This window comes from Trachinotus anak, unplaced genomic scaffold, assembly GCF_046630095.1.
Source record: "Trachinotus anak isolate AG129_WGS33_773 ecotype Australia unplaced genomic scaffold, CSIRO_AGI_Tana_v1 ptg000019l, whole genome shotgun sequence".
Taxonomy (NCBI): Eukaryota; Metazoa; Chordata; class Actinopteri; order Carangiformes; family Carangidae; genus Trachinotus; species Trachinotus anak.
The window spans coordinates 20704184-20728467 of record NW_027273870.1 but is presented as its reverse complement, the minus strand read 5'-3'; the positions used below and the strand labels follow the sequence as shown (position 1 = coordinate 20728467).

The following is a 24284-nucleotide window of genomic DNA, read 5'->3' as shown; positions in this document are numbered from 1 at the left end:
TTCAGTGCTGGTTCATTGTGTGGACAGACAGAAGCTCCTTGCCAGTTTTACATGTTTTTTTCATGCTCCTATTTCCAGTTCACCACTGTGTTTCATCATTTCTGAGACATATATCACATCAAATAACAAATTATCATTTTGACCAGCCTGCTGAATGTTCCCTCATTCCTCTAAGAGTCCTTAACAGAGTTTGGTCAACAGGGCCACTGTCAGTGTGACCAGCCGTGCAAGACTAAAGGGAGACTACCCTCTCTAACCTCCCTGACTCAAAGAATCCACTGATCCTGACCCATTTCACATCTCTCGAGTCACAGGTCACCAGGCTCGTCTTGTTGAAGGATAAGACACAAGGCTGTTTCACCACTGTTGTTAAAAAAACATTCACGTTATGCAGCATAACCCATAATCTTAAATATCTCTGAAGCAGTCAGTATCAAGTCAATGACCAAAACTGATCTGACAGTTTGAGGGATTACTTGAGTCATGAGACAGTGTGGATTAAGGACAAGATTGGGCCCATAGTTGTGGATCAGTGGCAGGTGACTCCGAGCTTTAGATGATTCATGTAAAGTGTTTTGTTCAGATGTTTTCCTCTCATAGATAATAAAGATGAACTAAATGAAAATCATTCAGTATTTTAGGCCCATAGGGGAAGGGGAATAATATAGGAAGTATATATTTGCAATCACCCTATGAGGCCAGTATTAGAGCCTCACTGCTGCTCACACTTAAACTTTACCTTTTGGGGAGGGAGAGCGACAGAGCATGGACATGATGGGGTGAGGCTGATTTACAAGAGGCAAGCCCATTAATAAAATAAAATAATTCTAACATAAGCATATAATGTACAGCATATTTATGTTTGTACATGCCCTATTGAGGGTTGAGAATATGAGCGAGCGTTAGGCAGAGGTGGATGAGAATCAGGGGAAATAAGGAGCAAAGGAACTCTTCTTAAAGCCCTGTGAAGGTAGGTTTAGGGAAACCCTGGTATTAAGTTATCATGTTTCCCTTTCAAAATTAAAATGCCCCTTTGATTCCTTTATCCTTTAGCCCAAAGCAGATTGCAGTTTATATGCCTCACTGGCTCCTAATATGAACTGAACAGATTGTTTCCTTATTGTACTGTGCAGTTGAGGAAGTCTTTCAAATGGTCAACTGAGGCATTAAACTTTTCTCTCTCTCTTTAGGTGGAAACAAACTAAAGCCTCAGCCTTTCCGGCTCAACTGGGCCTGGATCTCCCTGGAGAGGGAATACTACTTGGTGGATGAGGACGCCAAATTTTTGGAGGTGACACTGAAACGCAGAGGCTACCTGGGGGAAACCTCCTTCATCAGTAAGTGTTGACAGTCATTTGTTTAACATCTGCCCAGATATGTCAACTTTGAGATTGATTTTCTTGTCATTGGATTGAATTAATTAACTTTATATTTTTACAAATCAATGCTTATGCATTTAGCTAATGTCAAAGAAATAATTAGTATGTCTATGGAGTTTTTTGACAAAGAATAATTTCCCTTATTTTCTATTTCTGTTTTCTAACAGCTGGAATTTCTGTAGCATTTGTGTCACTAATAAATTGATATGAAGGACGGTGGTACTAGACAACATGCCCTTATTAAACTGACAATTTTACTAAGAATTATCACCCTTTTAACTGTTCCCTGAAACTGTATTATGTAATTTATGTGTCATTTTAAAGGCCAGTCCTGCTATAAAACGTCAACATAATCCACTTATTTAAAATCTGCGCAGGTTCCTTCAAGGCTGCAGAGTGTCGTCAGTTTACTCCCATCACTAAACCAAAGAAAACTTACAAATCAACAACCTAGTCTTGCTCCAAATGGTGGAGAGCTTTTGTTTTCTTGTTGAACTGGTGCTCCAGTTCCTCTCTTGTCTATGAAAGAGGTGTGATGGAGAGCACATATGATCTTTTCGAGAAAAGGTCACAAGGAAATGTCAACATGTTGATCAGTGACACTTGCATGCTACATATTTATAACAACATATGTTGCCACTCTGGCTGTGAAGACACAAGGGGCATGCAAATGAGCAAACAAGGCAATAAATAACAACATGACAGACATTGATTTTACCCTTCTATAAAAGCAAATCTGTTGGACTGCTATTATGCTATTATAGTATCGGCTCATCATAGTATGTAATTAATAATTTCCACTATTTGACTACTTAAAGTTTATTATTGAAGCGTGGGAGGAGCACACACTAAAAGACACTGCTGAAAGAGATCTCACAGATGCTTTATTCAGCATGTAAATCTTCTTTTGCATCATGTCTCAAAACTTGTACATCCTTCTCCCTCAGGTATTGCCACCAAAGATGGCACAGCCAAAAAAGAAAAGGACTTCCGTGGTAAAGCCCAGAAACAGGTCCAGTTCAACCCCGGCCAGACCACAGCTACCTGGAAGGTGAAGATCTTCACAGACCAGGAGTTTGAGACCTCAGAGACGTTTGAGATACAGCTGTCAGACCCAGTCATGGCAGTGCTGGAGTTTCCAGACATCGCAACAGTGGAGATCGTGGATCCTGGAGATGGTAAGAACCTGATACTTCAGCCATTTGAAAAATGTTTTACCATCACAAAAAAATCACTTGAATAGTCAATGAACATATTGTATTAGTGAGTAAATTTACACATCATTATTCGTCTTCATTCTCTCTCTTCTCAAACAGAATCGATGGTGTTCATTCCTCAAGCAGAGTTCAAGATTGAGGAGGATATTGGAGAGCTGTTAGTGCCGGTACGGCGCTCAGGAGATGCCAGCCAGGAACTCATGGTGGTTTGTTATACTCAACAAGGTGAGATGAACTTGTGTGGAGAAAATAGAATTGACAAAAATAGCCAAATGGTAATAAGGATAAAATAAGTATCACACATCAGAAATTCAGAGATCAAACAGTGAAGCTTTGATTAAGGATGATTAATGTAAATATACAGTAGTTAATGTAGCAAATGTAGATTTGTACAACTGTTCGTATGTTTCCATGTTTGCAATAGTTTAATTGTATTTTATTTTTATTTCTTTTTTAACCTTCTGTTTTTGCCATTAGTAATTGTTATTATTAACATCTTTATGTATGTACATTTTCACTGCTGTTTTAATTACCCAGTATCCTTTCAATGAACAGTTATGTCATCTTCTCTCCATCCCTATCCTGTCTCTATTCCGATAATTCCTCAGCTACGGCAACTGGCACCATACCCAGCACTGTCTTGTCCTACTCTGATTACATCACCCGGCCTGAGGACCACACCAGCGTTCTGCGCTTTGATAAGGATGAGCGTGAGAAACTCTGTCGCATCATCATCATCGATGACTCCCTGTACGAGGAGGAAGAGACCTTCAATGTCAGCCTCAGCATGCCCATGGGTGGCCAAGTGGGCCCCAACTTCCCAACCACCAAAGTCACCATCTTGGCAGACAGCGATGATGGTAAGTGGAGTAGCAGTTCAATTCATCGAACTTCAGACATTGTGGCATTGGGTGTTGTAGTCTAGTCACAGTGCTACAGAGGGTCGTGGTAGCCATTAATCCTCTCAAGGTGCACAGACAGCACCATAACCACAGTTGACATAACAAAAACCCAGGATACTGTACTTGCCTCAGTGGCTTTACAGTATTTTAAGGCCCATTACCTTTTCCATGCCTGAAAAGGTAACTTCTGTTTACATACTCAGCTTCATTTATCCACCACACTCTGTCTCTCTGAGCGTTAAAAACAAGACAACAATAGATAGGTGTCAAGATGGTGAACGGCAGCCTCGGTGGATGTTATGCTACATCTGCCTGTCTGACAGATAAAAAGACTTTAAACCTCGCTGTGTTCCTCAAGTGACCCCCGTCCTAATTGGCATTCAGAGGAGCTCAGGGGGAAACACAGGGCATCCCTTTGTCTGCAGGGACCAAAAGGCAGGTGGTGGAGAGAGAGGGACTATTGTGCAGGGAATCCAAATGACTGGCATGTTTTTACTCTCTCCCTCTGTTTGATGATTTTCAGTGCAACTCTGCCTTTTTGTCCTAAAGATATTAGACTGGCTGCATTTCCATTTTCAGCTTGAGAAAGAATGCAGTTTTTTTTAAACTGTAAATCACAATTTTGTCATTGTCTTGACAAACTTGGCAAACTACAGTCCTCAAAACCACCCTTGAGGTCTTTCTTATCTTTCTTTTGCAACTAGTAATAGCAGACAAATTATGTCTTCCTCACATTTCTCCTCTGTCTCTTCCACCTTTCATTAAGGCTAATTTCCTGCACTTTTCTTGTAGTGACAGACCTGCTCACAGAACAAGCATCCCTCCCATGCAATTTGTAACAGAAGTCCAATCGCAGTTCATGTATAAATAATCAGTGTGCATTCCCAGACATGTGAAGAGACAAGAGAAGACTCCTCAGTGTAAACCTCTATTGTGGTTCCACATCTTGGTGGGTCCTGAAGTAACACCCCACTATAAATCTGGTTCTGTGTGTGTGTGTGTGTGTGTGTGTGTGTGTGTGTGTGTGTGTGTGTGTGTGTGTGTGTGCAAAACCATCTGCCTGTCTGAGTAAACTTGTGGTTTGGACCCTCGCCAGCATCAAGCCTCTATTGTTACTGTATTTGTCTGGCTCTTCCTCCCCCTGATCTTTAAGGTTGCCATGTTGGCACTCATTTCCCCATACAACCCCTCTGGTACTAAATAGCTGGCTTGGAGGGTGAAAGGCATTGAAAGTGTGCCAGAAATCCTTGCTTCAGCATCAGTCGTCTGATGCAGTGAGTTGACTTCTAAATAAACGCCAAGATCTGCCAATACTGTTCAAGCCCCAAAAACTGAGGGCAACTTTATTGTGAAACTTTGGCCTACGGGCTTCATCACATTCATTGAACAACAGTTTTTCAAAGAACATTTGTATATGTCTATATTCGATTTCAGTTTTTTAACTGTTGTTTGATGACTCTAAAGGAGGCAAAATGTTTAAAGAAAGCACATGTAACTTTTGCTGAACAATGCCCACTGCTGCCATAAGTTACACTTACAGAATAATCCTAAAAATAATGTGATGTAACAATGCCACAAGTAAAGATGAGTCATAAAGTCAGCAAAAGGACCCACTGAAGTGACACATCAGTGTCTATCTAAAGGTTGCTAATATTTGCTAATATTGCCCGCTATAAGTGACTGGTTAAAACAGACCAAGTAAGGCTGTAGCAGCAAAACCCTTGAGTGTGTTCGGTTAGGCAAAGGTGTGTTTTATTCCTTATGATTTAAACTTTTCAGTTGTAATAGGAAGAATGTATTTCCTAATTCAGGTGATAGATACTGGTAGTCCTGCTTCATCAGTAAAGCTGTTCCAATACTTCAACAGTAAGTTGAATTTTGCCCTCTGGATGGCCTCCCTGGCAGCAAGACAACTAATTTGGGCACCACTTGCTACTAAGGCACCATGTATATTGCTTTTATACATAGTAACAAGTGTCTTTAGTGGTGGTTAATCAAAAAGACATTAGACGTTAATGTGGACACCTTAGGGGGTTCTAATTTGTTATAATTTCCCTTGCTTACCCCACACTTGTTTTTTCTTTTAATTCATCATTAAATTAATTAGGGTGAAATATTGCAAAAACAATTTAATGGTGACTTTTCTTCATTTATAAAAGATGAATATCATGATGAATGAGAAAGGGAGAATCCCATTATTTGTTAATAGATAACCAAAATGTAATCCTGCGTTATTGCCGAAAACAAAAGGATTTTTCATTACCTAGCAATGCAAATCTTGTTCTGATCTATAAAGCATTAATAACACCTATAATTACGATTCACAACCCCTTATTTGAAATTGGTACCTTCATTTACATTGCAGATTTCTCTATCTCTACCTTTTCTTTCTTTTTGCTTTAGTTAATAATCCAGAATAGCTGAAGGCCCAAATCTGCACCTCTATCAGTTGATCTTTAAACACACAGGCTGGAAAGATGTGATGAAAACCAGCTTTATGCCATAGTGAAGAGAGATGAATTGACAGTTTGTTCCAGGGGTCTGAATTCTTGCCCTCTCCCTCTGCAAAGTGGAGGGTTGCCTCTCTGTCTCTGCCACCTCCCCTCGCCATAGTGCTTATCAATTGCTCTATCATCAGAACATCCCTTCACTCATGCATCACTCTGTGCACACACAAGCACAGTCCTTATTCTTCAGGTTTAGCCTCGACCCTTTGGCGTTGAGTTCAGACAGAGCTGTCTGGATTTAGATAAATGGAGGAGGAAGGTGGAAGGAGGACAGGATAAGAGGGATGACAGCTCTCTTCCCATGCTGAGTCATAAATGAGAGAGTTTGCTCAGCTAGTCATGTCAGTCTGACACTGAACCTGATCACAAAGCCGCACGATATGTAGTCAAAATATACTCAGAAATTAATCACAAATATACAAATGTCCAGGGTGGATTGACAGATGTTGCTCTGTCCCTCGAATAGAAGCTCTTCTTTGAACAAACCTATTGTACTTTTTTTATTTTTCCCAAATACCACAGAGCCTTCATTGTACTTTGGGGAACCTGAGTATGTTGTGGATGAAAGTTCAGGCTACGTTGAGGTAAAGGTTTGGAGGACGGGGACTGATCTGTCCAAGACAGCTACTGTCACCGTCCGCTCCAGGAAGAGTGATCCCGTCTCAGCAGAAGGTAAGATCAGCAGTTTGACAGAATCACCAGCACTTAGTCATGATTTTGCTTTGCGGTGTTGATGCATGGCTTCTTCTCCTTCTGGCAGCTGGACTAGACTATGTCGGCATTAGTCGCAACCTAGACTTTGCTCCTGGAGTGACAATGCAGACATTTAGAGTGACCATCCTGGACGATTTGGGTCAGCCGGAGCTAGAGGGGCCTGAGACTTTTGACCTTGTATTACGGATGCCCATGAATGCTGTGTTGGGAGAACCAAGCAAGACCACCATCACCATCAATGATACTGTCACTGACTGTGAGTATCAAATATAGAATCTAAACATGCATATATTTATGGTATGCCAACAATATTTTTTACCATGTTCTATACATTTATTTATTTTGTTTATTTTATTTGTTTACATAATGTAATCAGTGTTTATTAAATTATTATACAAATCTTTCATAGGTTAATTTAATATGGGTCTAAAGTTTATTATATACATTTATAAATTACAAAGAAAAACACTTTTACATATTGACAATTTTAAAGTCTGTCATGAAACATTTATTAACACTTATATAATCATTCACAGGTGACATATCATTACACATCATTACAAATACCATTATGTTATACTGCATTATTGGTGCAGAATGCTTTATTGCAGTTATAGTTGTTGAGAAATACATTATTGAACACTTTGACTTGTCCCTTTTTCTGCTTAGAATAACACTGTGGTGTGCTACAGTATGTGTGATTGTCTCTATACAGGTGCTTATACAGGTTAAATGTAGGAGAGTGGTTGAAATAAAGTGCTGCCACCACTAGCTTCACTGAAATTCAGTGAGACGTTCTTGTAACAGGTGGACTCTTGTCCTTACAGTGCCAAAGGTTCAGTTTAAGGAAGGAACCTACAAGGTGGATGAGTCTGATGGGGAGGTAAAAGCCATATTGTACCGTAGTGGAGACATCAGCCTCAGGTCCACAGTGCGCTGTTACACTCGCCAGGGGTCTGCTCAGGTCATGATGGACTACAGTGAGAGGCCCAATACTGATGCATCAATCATCACTTTCCTGCCAGGTGAGACATGCCTTTCTGGGTTTTAATCGGTACCACTATAACCTGCAGCACTGAACTAGGTATGTTAAAAATCCTTCTCTAGGTGAGTCGGAGAAGCCGTGTGTGGTTAGCCTGATGGACGACTCTGTCCATGAAGAGGACGAGGAGTTCCGCCTGCTCCTGGGAACTCCAAAGAGCAAGTCTTCATATGGAGCCTCTATTGGAGAGCAGAAGGAAGCACTGGTCACAATCACAGATGAGAAAGACAGTAAGTGCTTTATCAACTTAAAAAAATATATTTTAAGCACTGGAAAATTTAAATGACCCTAAATTCATTAAAACATTCAGTTACAGTCATTTATACGTTAGAGCAGTAACATAAATAACAGCAAAGGGATTCATTTATGTGGACAGGAAGATTAAATTGCTCTCACTACTACTAAGGTTCTCTTGAGCAAAGCACTTCATCCGTAACTGCTTCAGCCGAGGGGAGCGAGTCTGACAACAAGGAACTCTCTACCAAATGCCAACAGGAAACTCTTTGTTAGTTAACCATATTTCCATGCTCCCAGAAGCAAGAAAACTACTTCAGTGGTTTAAAAGTAACTGCGTTGTGAAATACATAATTTTGATGGTGTTCATTGTTCATGAGCTCACCGTGTTTCCCGTTCCAGAGCCCATCATCCGTTTCTCTGAGATCAAGTACAGTGTGCGTGAACCCCAGGTCAAAGGAGATGTGGCAATAGTGAAGATTCCCATCCTGCGTACTGGAGACGCCTCAAAGGTCTCAGTGGTGCGAGTGCACACCAAAGACGGCTCTGCAACCTCTGGAGATGACTACAATCCTCTGTCAGAGGGTAAGAACTGGGTTTGAATTGACACAGTACTTTGCACGATGCTTCCTGATACAAATTTACGTTGGGGGAGATTTTTATGTTTTTGATCATTCCTCACTTCATTGTCTGGCATTTCTAAGATGTTGAGTTCAAGGAAGACGAGAGGGAACACTCTGTGGAGATTGAGATCCTATATGATGGTCAGAGAGAGATGAGAGAGGCCTTCACTGTACACATGAAGCCTGATGACAACATGGTGGCTGAAATACAGGTGAGACAAAGCCACACGAAACACACAAGCAGACACACAAAATCAATTATAAAGCAGTAGAAGGTCCTGTGTGTGCACACGTACAGTTCTTCATATGTACACACATGAGCATGCGCCCTGTCATGTCAGCCTGTGTTAAAATAGCCAGGCAGCAGCTGGCATTGCTGTCAGCACGCCTGAACCACAGAGTCTTATAAAAAGCTTTTCCCTCTGGAATGAGATGCTGAGGGGAATGTCCCAGCAGAGCCAAGCAGTAGACGAACCTATAAACAGAGCTGTCACATTCTACCCATATACTCCACATCAGGCATGCACTGTTCACGTGAAAGAAATAGGTTCCCTCTGACTAAACTGTTTTGAGCTGTTACTGTGGATGAAAGAATGGACAATCTAACGAGAAAGTGCTCAGAGAGGACAGCCCATCACCAAGCCACACTCTATAATAACAGAAAATTGTAACACATTTTTTATTGTCATCTGAACCAGAAGAGAATTTGTGATAGATAGTCATGCTGATGTTTTGGAGAATACCTAAATGCAGTCGGGGAATATAAGGCCTTGTGCAAGAAGTAGAAAAATGTAAAGTTTGTCAGACTCATGACCACTGAGTTATGGCTATGTATGTTGCTGCAGTACCGCATAGACAGTATACAGTATATGTGAAATGCCATCAAATTTTGCAGGAGTTTATATTGCATCAAAATTTTGTTGCCAGTCTCAGGAAAATGGTACATTATGTCAATGCAATGTGTTAGAGGATGTTATTGCTATAGATTTTTTTGAAGCAAGGCATTCAAAGAAAAAAGGAACATGCATCTATGCCCCCCCACTCTGGTTTGGGAATTATGTAAGGGTTTCATAAATGGCTACACAGCAGCAGTATCTACATCAGAATCTAGTAAGTTGTTCCTCTGTCCGGACTGAAAATGTAACCTCATTAGCAGAACTAATGAATGAATTGACATAATGAGATACATTTTAAGTCTTGGTCAGTTTTTAAAGTTGATAACCAGCTAACAATGCCTTTCTTCTTCTTGCTAGATGAACAAGGCCATTGTGTACATTGAGGAGATGGACAGCGTAGCAGATGTTACCTTCCCTGCGGTGCCCCAGGTGGTTTCCCTACTCATGTATGATGACACTGCTAAAACCAAAGACAAGCCCCACCCACCCAATGGATACCCTGTTGTGTGTGTGACGGTGAGTGGGATGGTACTTTTTCCACACTTCTCTAAAGCTTACCATCTAAACCAATCATTTGTCTGTTTCAGGGCTGATTATCATGTTGAATGTATTGGTATTATTATTAAAAAATTTAAAGTGGAAAGATATTTTCATTCAGCATCTGGTTTACCTTCTCTGGCAGGCCTGCAACCCTAAGTACCATGACTTTGATAAAACTGGTTCCATCTGCTCTGCGGAGAACATTAACGACACTCTTACCGAGTACCGCTGGCTGGTCAGTGCTCCCACTGGGTCAGATGGAGTGACCAGCCCCATGAGGGAGGTGGACACTAACACTTTCTTCACCAACACCAAGTCAGTCACCTTAGATTCAATCTACTTCCAAGCCGGCTCCAGGGTTCAATGTGCAGCAAGAGCCTTCAATGCCAATGGAGATGCAGGCCTGGAGCTCTCCAGTCCCATTGCTGTGATCAGCAAGGACGAGGGTGAGTGGAAGGCACAAGAGATGTGGGTGACGAGTGCAGATTTATGCTGAGTATGGAGTTAATTGGTTTAACTGACTTGAACTGTTTGCAGGTATGTGTCAGCCTCGTATCCCAGGTACTGTTGGAGCTGAACCTTTCTCTGCCAAGATCCGTTACACAGGCCCAGATGACCCAGACTTCCCCAACCTTATCAAACTGACTGTGAACATGCCTCACATGGATGGTGAGCCGTAAATCTGTTTGCAGCTTTTTATATATGATCATTAACATTTATTCATCTCAACTAAATCCTTATCTTGCGTGATAAGAACAAACTTTCCCCTCTTGACAGGCATGTTGCCAGTGATCTCCACTAGACCTCTGTCCAACTTTGAGCTTACCCTGAGCCCAGATGGCACACGTGTGGGCAACCACCGCTGCTCCAACTTACTGGACTTCAATGAAATCCAAACTGGATATGGCTTCATCACTGATGCAACAAAGAACCCGGAAATCATTGGCGAGACTTCACCCTACCAGTACAGCGCTATCATGCGTTCAGCCAACTCCCTGCGCTTCTACAGGAACCTCAACTTAGAGGCCTGCCTCTGGGAGTTCACCAGCTACTTTGACATGTCCGAGCTGCTGAATGACTGTGGAGGTTCCATTGGCACTGATGGACAGGTAGGGAATACATAAAGGCAAAAACAGCAGTTTTTGCAACTAGACTAAGATTTTGCAGCAAAATTCATTCATTTCAATGGAATCCAAGAATTCAGTGGATTTGCCCTCAGGGGCAAAGTAAATCCACTCTGCAGAGTATGAACACCCTAAAATATCCTCCACAATGTCTGTTTTTTCCTCATTTAGGTGTTGAACCTCGTCCAGTCCTATGTCACCTTGCGCGTTCCACTGTTTGTGTCCTATGTCTTCCACTCTCCTGTGGCTGTGGGAGGCTGGCAGCACTTTGACCTGCAGTCAGAGCTCAAACTCACATTTGTGTATGATACAGCTATTCTGTGGCAGGATGGCATTGGCAGCCCTCCTGAAGCTGAGCTACAAGGTACGTTCTAGGACCAATGCTGCTCCCTGTTGATGCTGACATAGAGAGAAAAAATGTATGTTAATTTGCTAAGTACTATAAAATCTCTGTTGTCATAGGAGCCATGTACCCCACCAGCATGCGTATCAATGAGGAGGGCCGTCTGGTTGTCAACTTCAAGACCGAGTCTCGCTTCAGGGGACAGTTTGTTATGTCTCATCCAGGTAAGAGGGTGGTGCCCATATGCACACAGACACACACACCCACAACCTATCTTGTGTGGTCATTCTATACAAGCAACCTCCTATTGGATTACCCTGTGGCCCGCATCCTCTCTTCATCTATTTCTGGAGTTCCACATTAAGGGTCCTTCCTGTGTGAAAGTGCCAGAGGTCATTTCAGCAAATGTCAAATCACCCTTCAGCGTTTACAGTTAGGAAGCAAGTGGCACAAACAATACAAAAGGTCACTCTATAAATAAGAAGGTGGACAGTGTCACTAGTTTTAGTTTGGACAAAGTGCAGCTGTAAAGATTTATGACTGTGCACGTTTGTTTTCAGGAACCAGCGTGTCATCCATGGTGATGTGTGCTGACCACCCTGGGCTAACGTTCACTCTTGCCCTGGTCAGGACCGAGCCTACATACAACCAGCCAATGCAGCAGTGGAGTTTTGTCTCAGACTTTGCTGTGAGTCACTATACCTTGAAAACTTTCCTGCTGCAGTTAAGAATTCACCAACTTAATACAAAGTACTAACATGGTTCCTGTCTTTGTGTGTGACATGTAGGTGCGAGACTACTCTGGGACCTACACAGTGAAGCTGGTTCCCTGCATTGCCTCCCCCAATGGGGAGTTCAGCATCCCTCCTGTCTGCCACCCAAGAGAGCCTCTTACCTTTGACATGGACATACGCTTCCAGCAGGTTAGCCTGTATATCCACCCAAAAATCTAATTTCTTTCACAATAGTAGAACCCATATTTAAAAAAAGACCACATTAACAATAATTTAAACTTTTAAATAAGATAAATATGGCTTAAATTTTTATTTATTTATTTATTTTTTTGGGACTGCTACATTTGTGCATGGAAGCAAGTTACATAACAGATTTTCAGTGTTAACAAATACATTTATTACAAAATTACGTCTTACATTTTGCAATATCTTCCAATTTCATGAAAACCCATCTGTCCTGTGTATGGTAACCCTTGTTATGTGCTCCAGGTGAGTGACCCAGTGGCAGCTGAGTTTAGCCTCAACACTCAGATGTTCCTGCTGTCCAAGAAGGAGTTGTGGTTGTCTGATGGCTCCATGGGCTTTGGAGAAGGGACTGATGCTGCTTTTTCAGACGGTACTACAACACCGCCATCTAGTGGCTTTAAGTAACATTACAGCTGAGGACTGATGATGACACCATCAGCATCCCATGTTGTATTTTCCCTTACCATTTCATCCGTCTTTTGCTTCAGGCTCCATGATTTACGGTCGAGTGATGGTGGACCCAGTCCAGAACCTGGGTGACTCCTTCTCCTGCAGCATTGAGAAAGTCTTCCTCTGCACAGGAGCAGATGGCTACGTTCCCAAATACAACCCCACTAACAAGGAGTATGGATGCCTGGCAGACGCTCCATCTCTGCTTTACAGATTCAAGATCCTGGTAAGATGTAAAAGAAACTACTGTAGTGTGCTGTGGAAGCCAAAACTATTAGATCACATTTCTGATTTCTGTGTGTGGTTCTGCAGGACAAGGCCCAGCCAGAGACTCAAGCATCAGCATTTGGTGATGTTGCTTTCAAGGCCACACTGGCCCAAGACACAGCTGGAGCCCTGCCTTTGGTCAGACAGCCGGGATCAGATGGCTTTACGCTGTCTTCATCTCCACTTTTCCAGGTTTTGATAAGTATTAAACTATATTCATGTATTGCATAAATGATTAAACATCAAAGGAATAGGTTCAAATATCTTTCTTCCCCAGGTGGCTGCTGGTCGAGAATGGTTCATCCACACTATCTACACTGTCCGCTCCAGAGAAAACGCCAACCGCAACATTGGCAAGCGCAGTCTGGAGTACCTCCATCACAGTATGTCCTCTGTTGAGCAGCCCCAGATCTCTGACAGGGCCTCTCGCCACCGTCGTGCCGCCCCTGCTTTATCTGGGCCTGCTCTGACCCAGGACATAGGTGTTGAAAACAACAGGGGCACCAACATCCAGCACATCGCACTGGACCGAGCAGACCGCATGGTGGTCAGCCAGCGCCAACCCTGGTCTCCTAATCGCGATCCTCTCCTGGAGCGCCCCCTGCTGGAGAGTTCTGGCAGACAGCCGGCTGACAGCTCCACCCTGCCAATGTTAGTGGGCCTTGCAGGTCTGATCCTCCTTATCTGCCTTATCGCCACCATTGTCATCCTGCTGCTACGGCGCAAGAAGAGGGAAAAGAACACCCAGTTCCCTCCTTACACCACCTCCTCCTCTTCTGCCTACAGTGGCTACAGCCAAGGTCCAGCGCGCATGTGGAGCAATTCAGACAGCTCTGAGGTCTAGATATGGACCGTCTCCACCTGGAACACCTATTAAACACCCTATTAAAAAGACTATGATCTGGTCTCCTCCACCATTGTGCCTTCAATGCCCAACTCTTGTAGCACTGAAGCCCAGAACAACCTGTGGACAGCACAATACGTCAGTGCTTAGGGCCCACATGCAGAGAATTCACCAGTTTTCTGAGGCTTACTGATCTCTGATGATGGTTTGTTCTTGCTGTAAAGTACTATAGGTTCTTCTTTTTTGCAGCATATTCTGAATCATGGATGTACGTACAGGCCCCTAAGATATTCACCTGCCTCACTGGGTGCCAAGTTGTAAAATATCCCTTTATCCAATGTTTGCAAATGCATGAAAATCCCTAAACGCAATTATTTACCAAGTAAAAGGAAACCATTTTAAAATTTCATAAAACTATTTCCTATGTTCCTTTAAAAATAATTAGTTTACCAAGTTTTTATTACTGATTCACTGTGTTCATTATTTTGTTTTGTGGAGAGTAGCACAAAATGGACTGAATGTTAGTTGAAGCTGACCTAAATGAATGATAATGTGATAAATGATTTTTATTGGTATTTTTCTTATTTTTCTGTTGTGCTTTAAAAAGCCTGCAGTATACTTGCCCACTGCCGAGTTCACAATACCACTATGGTGTCATTGAAAGGGATTGTAAATGTTGTCATTTGTCTTGAGAATGCATAATTACTTTTTTTTTTAATATATATATATATATATATATATATATATATATATATATATATATATATATATATATATATATATATATATATATATATATATATATATATTTCAGGTTAATATGGCTGAATTCAGATGCAAAACAATCTGTGTACATATCAATGCGGGACTATGAAAAAAAAAAGGTATTATTACACCCTGATGAAACTTGAAAAATTATGAACTATAACGTCTTTCTAGTTTGTTGATCAAATTCTGAAAAAATAAGTGCAGTATCAAAATTATGAATATACTTACAGGTGACATTATATTGTAATGTGCCAATTGTTAGTAGCCTTTTACGGCTTATTAAGTTTGTGTCAATTTCAAGAGTTTGGATGTTTGTACACTTCAACTGCCAAATATAAATGTTGTTTTTTGAATCAGTGTCTTATTCACCAGAGTGAACACATTTTTTTAAAAAAGGGGGAATTTATTTGTGACGTTCAAAAAGACATTTTCTACTTCACATAGGAAGAACAAATGTTTTCTTAAAAAAAGGGAGTACATTTTGTTTCAAGCAATGGAATGTAGTACAACAACAGGCATAAATACATTTATTTCAATTAAGTACTAGTAAAAAAAGACTAGCAAACAAAAAACTAAACCAGCACAGCTGCAGTGTTTAGGTCAGTGACAACAAGGCAGGCTTGTAAAGGAGCACTTCCTACAACCTAAGACAACCAGATCAGTCCATCAGGGAGTTTTACACAGTACATTATCACGGCCTGCAAAACAAACACAGACACTAGAACTAATGGTACCAGAGCTGGCTGCTGCTCTTGAATTCTGATACTGTCGGCCATCAACAGCTTCACAACTTGAGCTTTTTCCGGCGACCACGACCATCTGGGGTTCCCTCCGACTTTCTTTTCTGAGCCTGTGAAAGAGGAGAAAATGATTTACGATCACAAATTTAGTATACACCAAAAACTGTCAATCCATCAGCTTTGTGTCGCTTACTTATTCTTTAATTACTTAGTTGCTTATTGAAATCACAAATTTGCCAATTATACTCAAAGGTATTAAAAATAATCACTAATATTGAAAAAAATGCAAACAATACCCAGCTCTACACAACGATTAGTTTAAAATTAAACAATATAGCTTTGACAAACAAGTGGCTTGCTTCCTGTAATATGAGGATGGACTCACCGAGCCAGTTTTTGGGCCTCGTTTCTTTTTCTCTGCCTTCTCCCTCTCTTCCAGCTCCATGTTCTCTCTCTCTATCAGCGTAATCAGGGTGTTGCATCGCCTTTGGAGCTCCTGTACAACAAAATCACAAAAAATTTAAACCATAAATCAACATTTTAAAACAACAACAAAAAAATAAAAATACAGGGGAAATGGTGCAAAAAAATTCACCATGGCAGTCCTGGATTTGAGGAACCAGTCGAAGCGGAACTGAGGTGAGTTACGGATGCACTGACGGAGCTCATCGTAGACACTTTCCTTGTCGAAGCCCAACTTGTGGAGCATACAGATGAGGAAGCGGTCCTCTTCCTCTGTGTAGTTCTTGCCTTTGTTGGTGCCGTAGGAAATCCGAAGCTGATGGAAGGGAGCCTTGTAGCGACCAATCTGAGCAAAGAGATGACAAATACATTGTGGGACCACTCATTAATCAGGAACAGAATATAATGAAGAGACAATTGATTAATCAGAGCAAGATTTAAAGGTTCAGTATTTAATGAGATTAAGCTAGTTAGGTAGTTTAAACCAGAAATGAACAGCCATATGGCTGACAGTCAGCTACCTTTGAGTCAAGTGCTTTCTTGATGCTAATCCTTCTCTGAATCCTGGCCTCTCCTCTCTCTATCTGGGCCATGATCTTCTCAATATCCTGCAGCTCATTGCAGCGCTCCCAGAATACAGCTGCAAGAACAAACACAAACATTAAATCACAAAATTTGCAAGCAAGGAAAAAGTTTGGGTTTGCTTTCTGGATAGAAGAGAAAAAGAAAACTGAGTCATTACCAGAATATTCCATGACTTCTTCTGGAGTTTTTCCCTCCACTTCTCTGGCAATGTTCTCAATATCATCTCTTCCCCACTTCTCATTGGCTTTAATGAACTGGTTGAAGTCACGTTTGTTCCAAATAGTAAATCCCTGCAATGAAGGTACAGTTGATCAAAATATGCACACTCAAAATCCAAGTTATAAGAAGATTTCACTTGGAGATGCAGCCATAAATTGATAGTATAGCACGAGCATAATCAGCACCTGTTGCAAGAGGTTCTCCTTCTCCTCCAGTTCTTCCTCTGTGAGAGCCTCGGCCTCATCAATCTTAGCCTGTTCCTCTTTCTGCACCTGAGCAGAGTTCGGCATGTCCGGATTACGTGGAACCTAAAAAGACAGAGCCACAGACCAACTTAGAGACATTTGTAATGACATTAATAGCAACCTCACCCTTGTCTGGAAAATGTCTTTGTACCTTGTAGCCTATGGTCTTCCGATAGAACAGAATTTCCTTTTCTAAAAGCTCAAAGAGACGCGGAGGGAAGAACTGGAAGTCCTGGACGTTTGGCTGCTTGGGAGGACGAGGAGCCTGGAAAATTGGGGTCAAATAACACGTTACTCCACAAACAGCATAGCATGCCATTGTGATTAAACATTCTGTTGCATTAATGCTTTATATCCTGGGGGTGTTTTTAGATGGATCCGGCCATACCTTGGGTGCTTTGGGCTCACTGACTCGCAGGGCTTCTCTGAAGTAGGCATCCACAGCGTAATTGGCTTTCCTTTCCCTCTTGGGTGGCTCGATCCAGTTGGTAATGACCTGAATGAAGACAGAGAAGGGGAACAAGGTAAAGCTTCTAAGGTTCATGGTGTTGGAATGAGACAATTACAGACTCAATATTGATGTTGTTAGTCTCTCTACCTTTTTCTTCTCTCTGTAGTCCTCTCCTTCAAATGTGTACACACTGCTGTTCTCTGTGTCCATGGTGAAGTTTCTCAGAGAGCTCTCACCCAGGGAAGACAGTTTCTCCTTCATCTCCATTGTCTAGTATATGACAAGATCAGAGTTTGAATTGTCCAGCAAAATTTAGAATTCATACCAAAAAAAAAAGACAAAAAACTTTTATTGGGAATAGCATCCATAGATTCTTCTCTCTCATGCATCCAGACTCACCTTCCTTTCACCTCTCTCCAGGATTGCATCAATGTCATCATCTGTGATCTCACTCTCTTTGGAAGCAAACACATGCGTGGCACCGTGGCGGATGATGGACAGCATCTCATCCTTGCCCAGCTTGTTTGCGCTTGGATCCACAAGTCTTCCTGTTAAACAAAAACAAAAAAACTTACTTACTTGACTTACTCATGACCCCCTATCTTATTTTAAGTACCATATAAACACAACCATACAACTTTCATTGTTTTTTATTCTGTACTATTATGTGAACTGTGGCCTCTTATTCTTGATCATCATTTTCAATCTTAAATCAAATCTTTTTCAGTTAAGGGAGGCACAAACTTCCCCCCCCCCCCATCATGCCAATAGCCCACGTTAAGATGCTAAAACATGGTTTTGCAGCTAGGCTGACTTCAAATACGTGAGACAAATTACCTTGCTGGATGACAATGGAGTCCAGGCGCAGTTTCATCTCAGCCCTCTCTACGATCCTCTCCTCCACTGTGTTTTCGGTGATGAAACGAAAGACGCGCACCTGTTTCTGCTGACCAATCCTGTGAGCTCGGTCCTGAAATGAAAAAGATGAGTCATTATTCCCGCCTCTGACACAAACAGTGTTACAGTTTCCACCCCTTTCCTACTTAGTAAGGAACGGAGAGATCACAGCACAAGTACTTACCATGGCCTGCAGGTCGACTTGAGGGTTCCAGTCTGAGTCGTAGAGGATGACAACATCAGCTGTAGCCAGGTTGATACCCAGCCCACCAGCTCTGGTGCTCAACATGAAGATGAACTTAGAGCTGTTGGGCTCATTGTATGCATTGATAGAGATCTGAAAACACACAAAGAAAAAATAAACTGCAGTGTCTCATATTACGCTCAATGAATAGTTTTGTCTCGTTTTGTCTGATTATACAGTTTGAGGAGTACGCATCTCACCTGTCTTTCCTCATGAGGCGTCTGACCATCCAGGCGGCAGTATCCATAGTTCCTCCACATGCAGTAGTCCTCCAAGATGTCCAGCATCCTGGTCATCTGACTGAAGATGAGCACACGGGAACCTGGGAGGAAGGGACAGTGGTTGTCAATTAAATGTAGAGAAAAGCTTAATTACCTGTGAATATGTTTATAAGTCTCAACTAATGTGAAGAACATATGCTGAAACCCATTTTTATTCAACAATGGAGACAATCTCAAACTATATTACCTCAATGTTCTGATATGAACATGTTTTGAATTTCCAAAATAGTCGATGAAAGGGAATCGTTTCCAGTGGGGATCTACATACCCTGCGCCTTCATCTTGGGTAGCAGCTTGTCCAGCACCGCCATCTTGCCGCTGTTCACCACCAGGTGGAGGTCAGTTGTGTATGGAGGCCCTGGCTCAGCTCCGTCAAACAGGTACGGATGGTTGCAGCATTTCCTCAGCTGCATGAGAACGTTCAGCAGGCGCATCTTGTCCATCTTACCCGCCGAGTTCAGAATGTCAATGTCCTTCATCAGAATCTTTGTGTACCTGTTGGGTTGTAACATGAGTCAATATTACTTAATTGTGTACAACAATTTAAAGTCAATAACCAGGTGCAGAAAAAAGTAAGACGTTTAGGATTCATTTTAAGCAAGTAAAGCTCAACTGAGGATGCTTACCACTCTCGCTGCATCTTGCTCAGGCCCACATACATCTTGATCTCTTTTTTAGGGAGCAGGGTCTTTTCCACGTCAGCTTTTATACGACGGAGCAAGAAAGGACGCAGAACCTACACGCACAGAAAATGGCAGGTAAAAAGAGTGTTTTAATGCAACTAAGAATAATATATATTGATAAAAAGAAAAGGGGTTATTTTGAAGTTGTCATCAAGAACATTCAATACGTACAGTGTGAAGACGTTCAACCAACTTCTGGTCACCCAAGCAGTTGTTTGTGTCAAACCAGGAGTCAAAGTCCTTCGGGAAAAAATTTTAATTAAGTTAGTAACAGAAGGCAAAAACACTTTTCCGTTAAATAACCACCTGAAAGTGTGGAGGTTATGTTTTCTGTTTAAACCAGAGAGTTAATACTTCCAAGTAATATTCCCTCTTGATCCTGTGCATTTCTTGTCCATTCTCACCTCTGCTGAGTTAAAGACATCAGGCAGCAGGAAGTTCAGCAGAGCCCACAGCTCATGGAGATTGTTTTGCAAGGGTGTTCCAGTCAGCAGTAAACGATTGGTGGTCTTGAATTCTCGCACAATTTCTGATAGCTGTGGGAAAACAAGGAGCAACTTAAGCTTTGCTAGGCATTAACATTTAATGTAAAACAAAGTAGTTGTAACACATGCAAATAACCATTCTATTCCAGTAGCTGCCTGACCTTGGATTTCTCATTCTTGATCCTGTGGGCCTCATCAATAACCAGGTATCTCCAGTTGAATTTCTTGAACACAGCTTTTTCAATGATGAGCATCTCGTAGGATGTGACGCACACGTCCCACTCTCCTGGCAGCAGCACATCTCTGATCAGGGCAGTCTGAGAATGAAGCAAAAATGTTTCGTGTTTTGTTGCATCTGTTTTGTGATATTTACCTGGATTTACACACAGCAACTTTTGCATGTTAGTCTCGCCAATCATAAACACAGTTTTGGATAGACAATTATCACTTACAAACAAGAGTGAGTGATTGAGTTATTTCTCATTAGCGAAGCTATAGTTAGCCGTAGCACTTAGTGACATATTAAGTACCCCAAAAAGAATTTTGTGCATGCTGTTGACATTTATAGCATCTCCTCGCTCCTCTTCCTCGCCTTGACACATACTGTCAGTAAAAATAAACTTGTAATGCATGGTTTTGCTGATATATATGCTACACACATCAAACCCCCCCCCCCCCGATTCTGCACAAAACCTGAGCTACTGTGGTAAGACGTTGAATGGTTGACCAAACAAGCACAATGTAATATCGCAAAAAGGAACCATTAGAAGGTAAAGACCAAATCAATCAATCAAATGTTTTCAGTTAAATCTTGCTTTCCAGAGAATCACAACATTTCGACGGAGCCTACCCTCTCATCTCTGTCTCCGATCAGGCAGACTGCACGAAGAGAAGGCACCCATCGCTTGAACTCATTCATCCAGTTGTACAGGGTGGACTTGGGCACCAACACCATGTGGGGACCAGGGATGTTTCTGTAGTGCTTCATGTAACCCAGCAGGGCAATAGTCTGGAGAGTCTTACCCAAACCCTAAGAAACAGCAAACAGAGTGGGTTTGTGAGGCACACAAAAAAAGGTATCCATATTGAAATGTAGTGGTAACAGTGAGAAAGTACTGACCATTTCATCAGCGAGGATGCCATTGATGCCATTTTCATACAAAGAAATGAGCCAGTTAAGACCACGGACCTGATAGTCCCTCATTTTTCCTGTTTTGACGTCTAGATGAGAAACAGGAAAAAAAATAAATATCACTCCTGCCCATAATATGTATTTTCTAAAGGCCTGTGCTCAAGGGTCCCTCATCTGAAGCTTAAATAAAAACAGGTTATTGCTTACAGGAGGGAGATTCATCAAAGCGAGCGCAGACATTAGTAGTCTTGGTGCTTTCATTCAGAAGCTCTTCGTCCTCCTCTTGCTCTGTGCGGCGGTGACGGTTGCTGTCAAACACAGAAAAGACACAATATGTCATCATCAAAATGGGAGCAGACGTGATAAAAATTGCATAATCTGTATTGTGTAGCTGTGTACTCACTCTCCGGCAGAGAGCAGGTTTTGTTTCTCATCTTTCTTGATGCGAGGACGTCCCGGTTTCATCTTCAAGGGGGAGGTGGGGGTCTTCTGTGCAGCTGGTTGGATGAAATGAGCAAACAACTCTGTTTGCTTCAGCAGGTACTCAAATCGGTTGGTCCGGTCTGTTTGCTACACACAGGAAGAAAGCCCTTTTAACTTATTTATTCAAGAACCGAGAGTTGTGGTGTGCAATGTAAGGTCCAGAGTCCTTACCACTTTCTCTTCATAACCTGGAGCAGAATCTTTCGTTTTGGATGAGGAGGAGGAGGATGCATCTTGTCCATCAGGACCGGCATCTGAGGAGGACTCTTTTCCAGCATCTGAAGAGTCAGACTTCTCCTGAACAGAAAAAAGATGAAAAGAAAATAGTTTTGTTTAGTGGCTATTCTGTTTTTTTCAGCAACAGAAGACTTGTAGAAACTAGACAAACTGATAAGGAAAACCATTTCTCTTCAGGTCTTTTGCCCCTTCTGCTTAGTGTCCACTAAGAGTCAGTAATGCTCACCAGTTGTTTACCTTCTGCCTTTGCATCGTAAGACACACACATGGTTTTTGATACTAATAGTGTAGTAACAGTCCAGTTTATACTGCTTACAATGTCATCTGCACTCTGCAGACACCACCACCCAATAGTACTGCAAAAGCTGCATGTGTTAATTACATGTATTCTTTTTTTTTTTAGCATATATGATATAATCATCACTTAGTCAATCCACTCTAATACACTTTGCAGTCATTATTTATGTTGGTGTTTACAGAATTTACTTGTTTTTTATGCGTCATATTTGTATAGTAGATAATATACTCACGTGTTGTCTTCAAGTTTCATTAAAGTCACTTAGTTGTACTATACTTCTGTTTAGTACATATAAGCTAAAATACTATTTTTATCTTTTCTAGATGTCTGAAATGCAAAGACGAAAGAAATTCTGCTAATTTTTGGCTCTTATTATTTTTAACATTATCATTATTACATACTAGTCGAAACTGAGCACCAAAAGCAAAGCCAAGTTGCAGACAGGCAGCGCTACAGCAGCATCCCTCTTCAGTAACAACAGCCATTGCTTCACTGCCGCCCCCCCGACAACAAAGACGCAGATGGGACAGCTGAGCGGGGTGCTGCTCTGTAGTTGTCTTTACGAGGCTTTCCAAAAGCCGGATCGCAGTTACGAACAACTCACTCAGTAAATCTCGTCCGGGAGTAGACAAAGAGCTCGCCGTGACGTTTAACGCGGTGATCAATGGGTAGCTGCCGGGGCTAGGCCAGTAGTATGAGTGCTTATGAAACGGACTGGCCTCGTTGCTGCTCCGTGCTGTTACGTTAGCTTCAGTCCCGAGTGTCCGGGACTAGGCTGCTGTTGTCGAGAGCTAATGATAGCGCCGCCGCAGCTAGCTAACTAGCACAAACAGCCCGCATTAACGTTGACGAAGTGAAAGTTTCACACAGCCGACTTCGAGAAATCCGTAGTTAAGAGATGAGCGGGGGTCAAAGTTATAAACTTATGTTGCGGCTTTTGTAAGACATTGTACGCGGTGTTGAGAGAAGACAATGCCCATTTTAAACCATCTTACCTCCGCTCCTCCGGCTTCTTCAAGTTCAGTTTGCTCTTCCCGCTGTTCCACGCAGTTTGCGCTCTCGGACATTTTCAATCGAATTTCCTCTTCGATCCAGATATATCGTCCGTTATCGGGTGCCTTATGTGATCCCGTGTACGAGCCGTTGAAGATTTCCCGAACTTTGTCGCGGTAAATGGGAACTATCCTCTTGTTTTTAATGAAAGACACACCGGTTGGTCACAGGCGGTACATCCGCGCTAGCAAGGTTTTTCTCGGGCACCCGCGTTTACACGGAGCTAACGTTACCCGGTGTGCGCTCTATCGCGAGATCTGGGGGTGCTGCCTTCAGATACTGTTGGAAATGTTGACATTCTGCCGTCTTCCAAAAATATCATGAAAACTGCTTTTATATACAACTCCTCAGGAAAATTTGTGTCAATGTATATTTATCGTGTTATCTTATGTTATCACTATTCAATTGGTTATGCTGTTGTTTTTCACCCTGTTTATTTCATAGATTGTGCTTTCCCATAATCCCATAATGTATTCTCACTTTTGTCAACGTTTTTTTTGCTTTTAAATGTGCTTCATAAATAAATTGACTTGATTTAACTTCATAAAAGCTGAGATTAACTTGGCCAAATAAAGTTCCACATGCCAAATTCCACATTTCTAAAGCAGTGCACTTCCTGCATCCAGTCTTTAAAAAATATACACATTTATATTGGGTATATTTAATTCTTCAGCACATTTTCCTAATTATACCATTACTTTTAAGTAAGTAAGTAAGTAAAGTTTATTAATGTAGCACAGAGACACTAGTCACTAGTGTTCACAATTCAAAGAATAAAATCAAACGAACAAAATACATCAAATGAAAGCAAAAATAAAAATGAAATATGCATACAAGAAGATATACAAGAGGGAAATAGATAAAAGACACCAGCATAAAATACCACATGCTACCTAAAAGCCTGTCTGAACAGATGGGTTTTCAGCTATTTTTTAAAAGAGTCCACTGATTCCAGGGTT

At 41.7% G+C, this 24284-nt stretch overlaps 2 protein-coding genes across 2 annotated transcripts in view; one reads left to right on the top strand and one right to left on the bottom strand.

The window, feature by feature from the left end:
• Nucleotides 1–15183, top strand: part of frem3 (Fras1 related extracellular matrix 3) — a 29887-nt gene extending 14704 nt beyond the window's left edge. The window contains exons 3-24 of the mRNA XM_071504510.1: nucleotides 1191–1337; nucleotides 2327–2557; nucleotides 2696–2821; nucleotides 3205–3456; nucleotides 6528–6677; nucleotides 6766–6975; nucleotides 7547–7744; nucleotides 7827–7991; nucleotides 8398–8580; nucleotides 8700–8830; nucleotides 9872–10030; nucleotides 10197–10500; nucleotides 10592–10723; nucleotides 10832–11163; nucleotides 11350–11542; nucleotides 11641–11745; nucleotides 12082–12209; nucleotides 12310–12444; nucleotides 12745–12871; nucleotides 12990–13177; nucleotides 13264–13410; nucleotides 13496–15183. Coding sequence (XP_071360611.1) covers nucleotides 1191–1337; nucleotides 2327–2557; nucleotides 2696–2821; nucleotides 3205–3456; nucleotides 6528–6677; nucleotides 6766–6975; nucleotides 7547–7744; nucleotides 7827–7991; nucleotides 8398–8580; nucleotides 8700–8830; nucleotides 9872–10030; nucleotides 10197–10500; nucleotides 10592–10723; nucleotides 10832–11163; nucleotides 11350–11542; nucleotides 11641–11745; nucleotides 12082–12209; nucleotides 12310–12444; nucleotides 12745–12871; nucleotides 12990–13177; nucleotides 13264–13410; nucleotides 13496–14062 — 4310 coding nt within the window. The 3' untranslated portion in view covers nucleotides 14063–15183. The remainder of the gene's footprint in view (nucleotides 1–1190; nucleotides 1338–2326; nucleotides 2558–2695; nucleotides 2822–3204; nucleotides 3457–6527; nucleotides 6678–6765; nucleotides 6976–7546; nucleotides 7745–7826; nucleotides 7992–8397; nucleotides 8581–8699; nucleotides 8831–9871; nucleotides 10031–10196; nucleotides 10501–10591; nucleotides 10724–10831; nucleotides 11164–11349; nucleotides 11543–11640; nucleotides 11746–12081; nucleotides 12210–12309; nucleotides 12445–12744; nucleotides 12872–12989; nucleotides 13178–13263; nucleotides 13411–13495) is intronic.
• Nucleotides 14857–23548, bottom strand: smarca5 (SNF2 related chromatin remodeling ATPase 5). Its single transcript, XM_071504511.1, has 24 exons — nucleotides 23268–23548; nucleotides 21909–22034; nucleotides 21658–21824; nucleotides 21462–21562; nucleotides 21243–21343; nucleotides 20973–21152; nucleotides 20284–20439; nucleotides 20042–20173; nucleotides 19809–19877; nucleotides 19581–19690; nucleotides 19223–19449; nucleotides 18874–18995; nucleotides 18614–18766; nucleotides 18370–18502; nucleotides 17932–18080; nucleotides 17680–17802; nucleotides 17470–17577; nucleotides 17233–17346; nucleotides 17022–17144; nucleotides 16775–16907; nucleotides 16554–16672; nucleotides 16166–16378; nucleotides 15956–16066; nucleotides 14857–15680 (listed from the first exon to the last, which is right to left on the bottom strand). Exons 1-24 carry the CDS (start codon nucleotides 23337–23339, stop codon nucleotides 15615–15617), a joined length of 3108 nt encoding a protein of 1035 aa, XP_071360612.1. The 5' UTR covers nucleotides 23340–23548; the 3' UTR covers nucleotides 14857–15614.
• Between the last annotated feature and the right edge of the window lie 736 nt (nucleotides 23549–24284).

Excerpts from the sequence above, each read along its gene's own strand:
- smarca5 (XM_071504511.1), bottom strand. The coding sequence starts at position 23,339 with ATGTCCGAGAGCGCAAACTGCGTGGAACAGCGGGAAGAGCAAACTGAA. Across the intron at positions 19,878-20,041 it reads ATGTCTTTAACTCAGCAGAG|GACTTTGACTCCTGGTTTGA; the intron begins GTGAGAATGGAC and ends TTTTTCCCGAAG. Across the intron at positions 17,578-17,679 it reads ACTACAGAGAGAAGAAAAAG|GTCATTACCAACTGGATCGA; the intron begins GTAGAGAGACTA and ends GTCTTCATTCAG.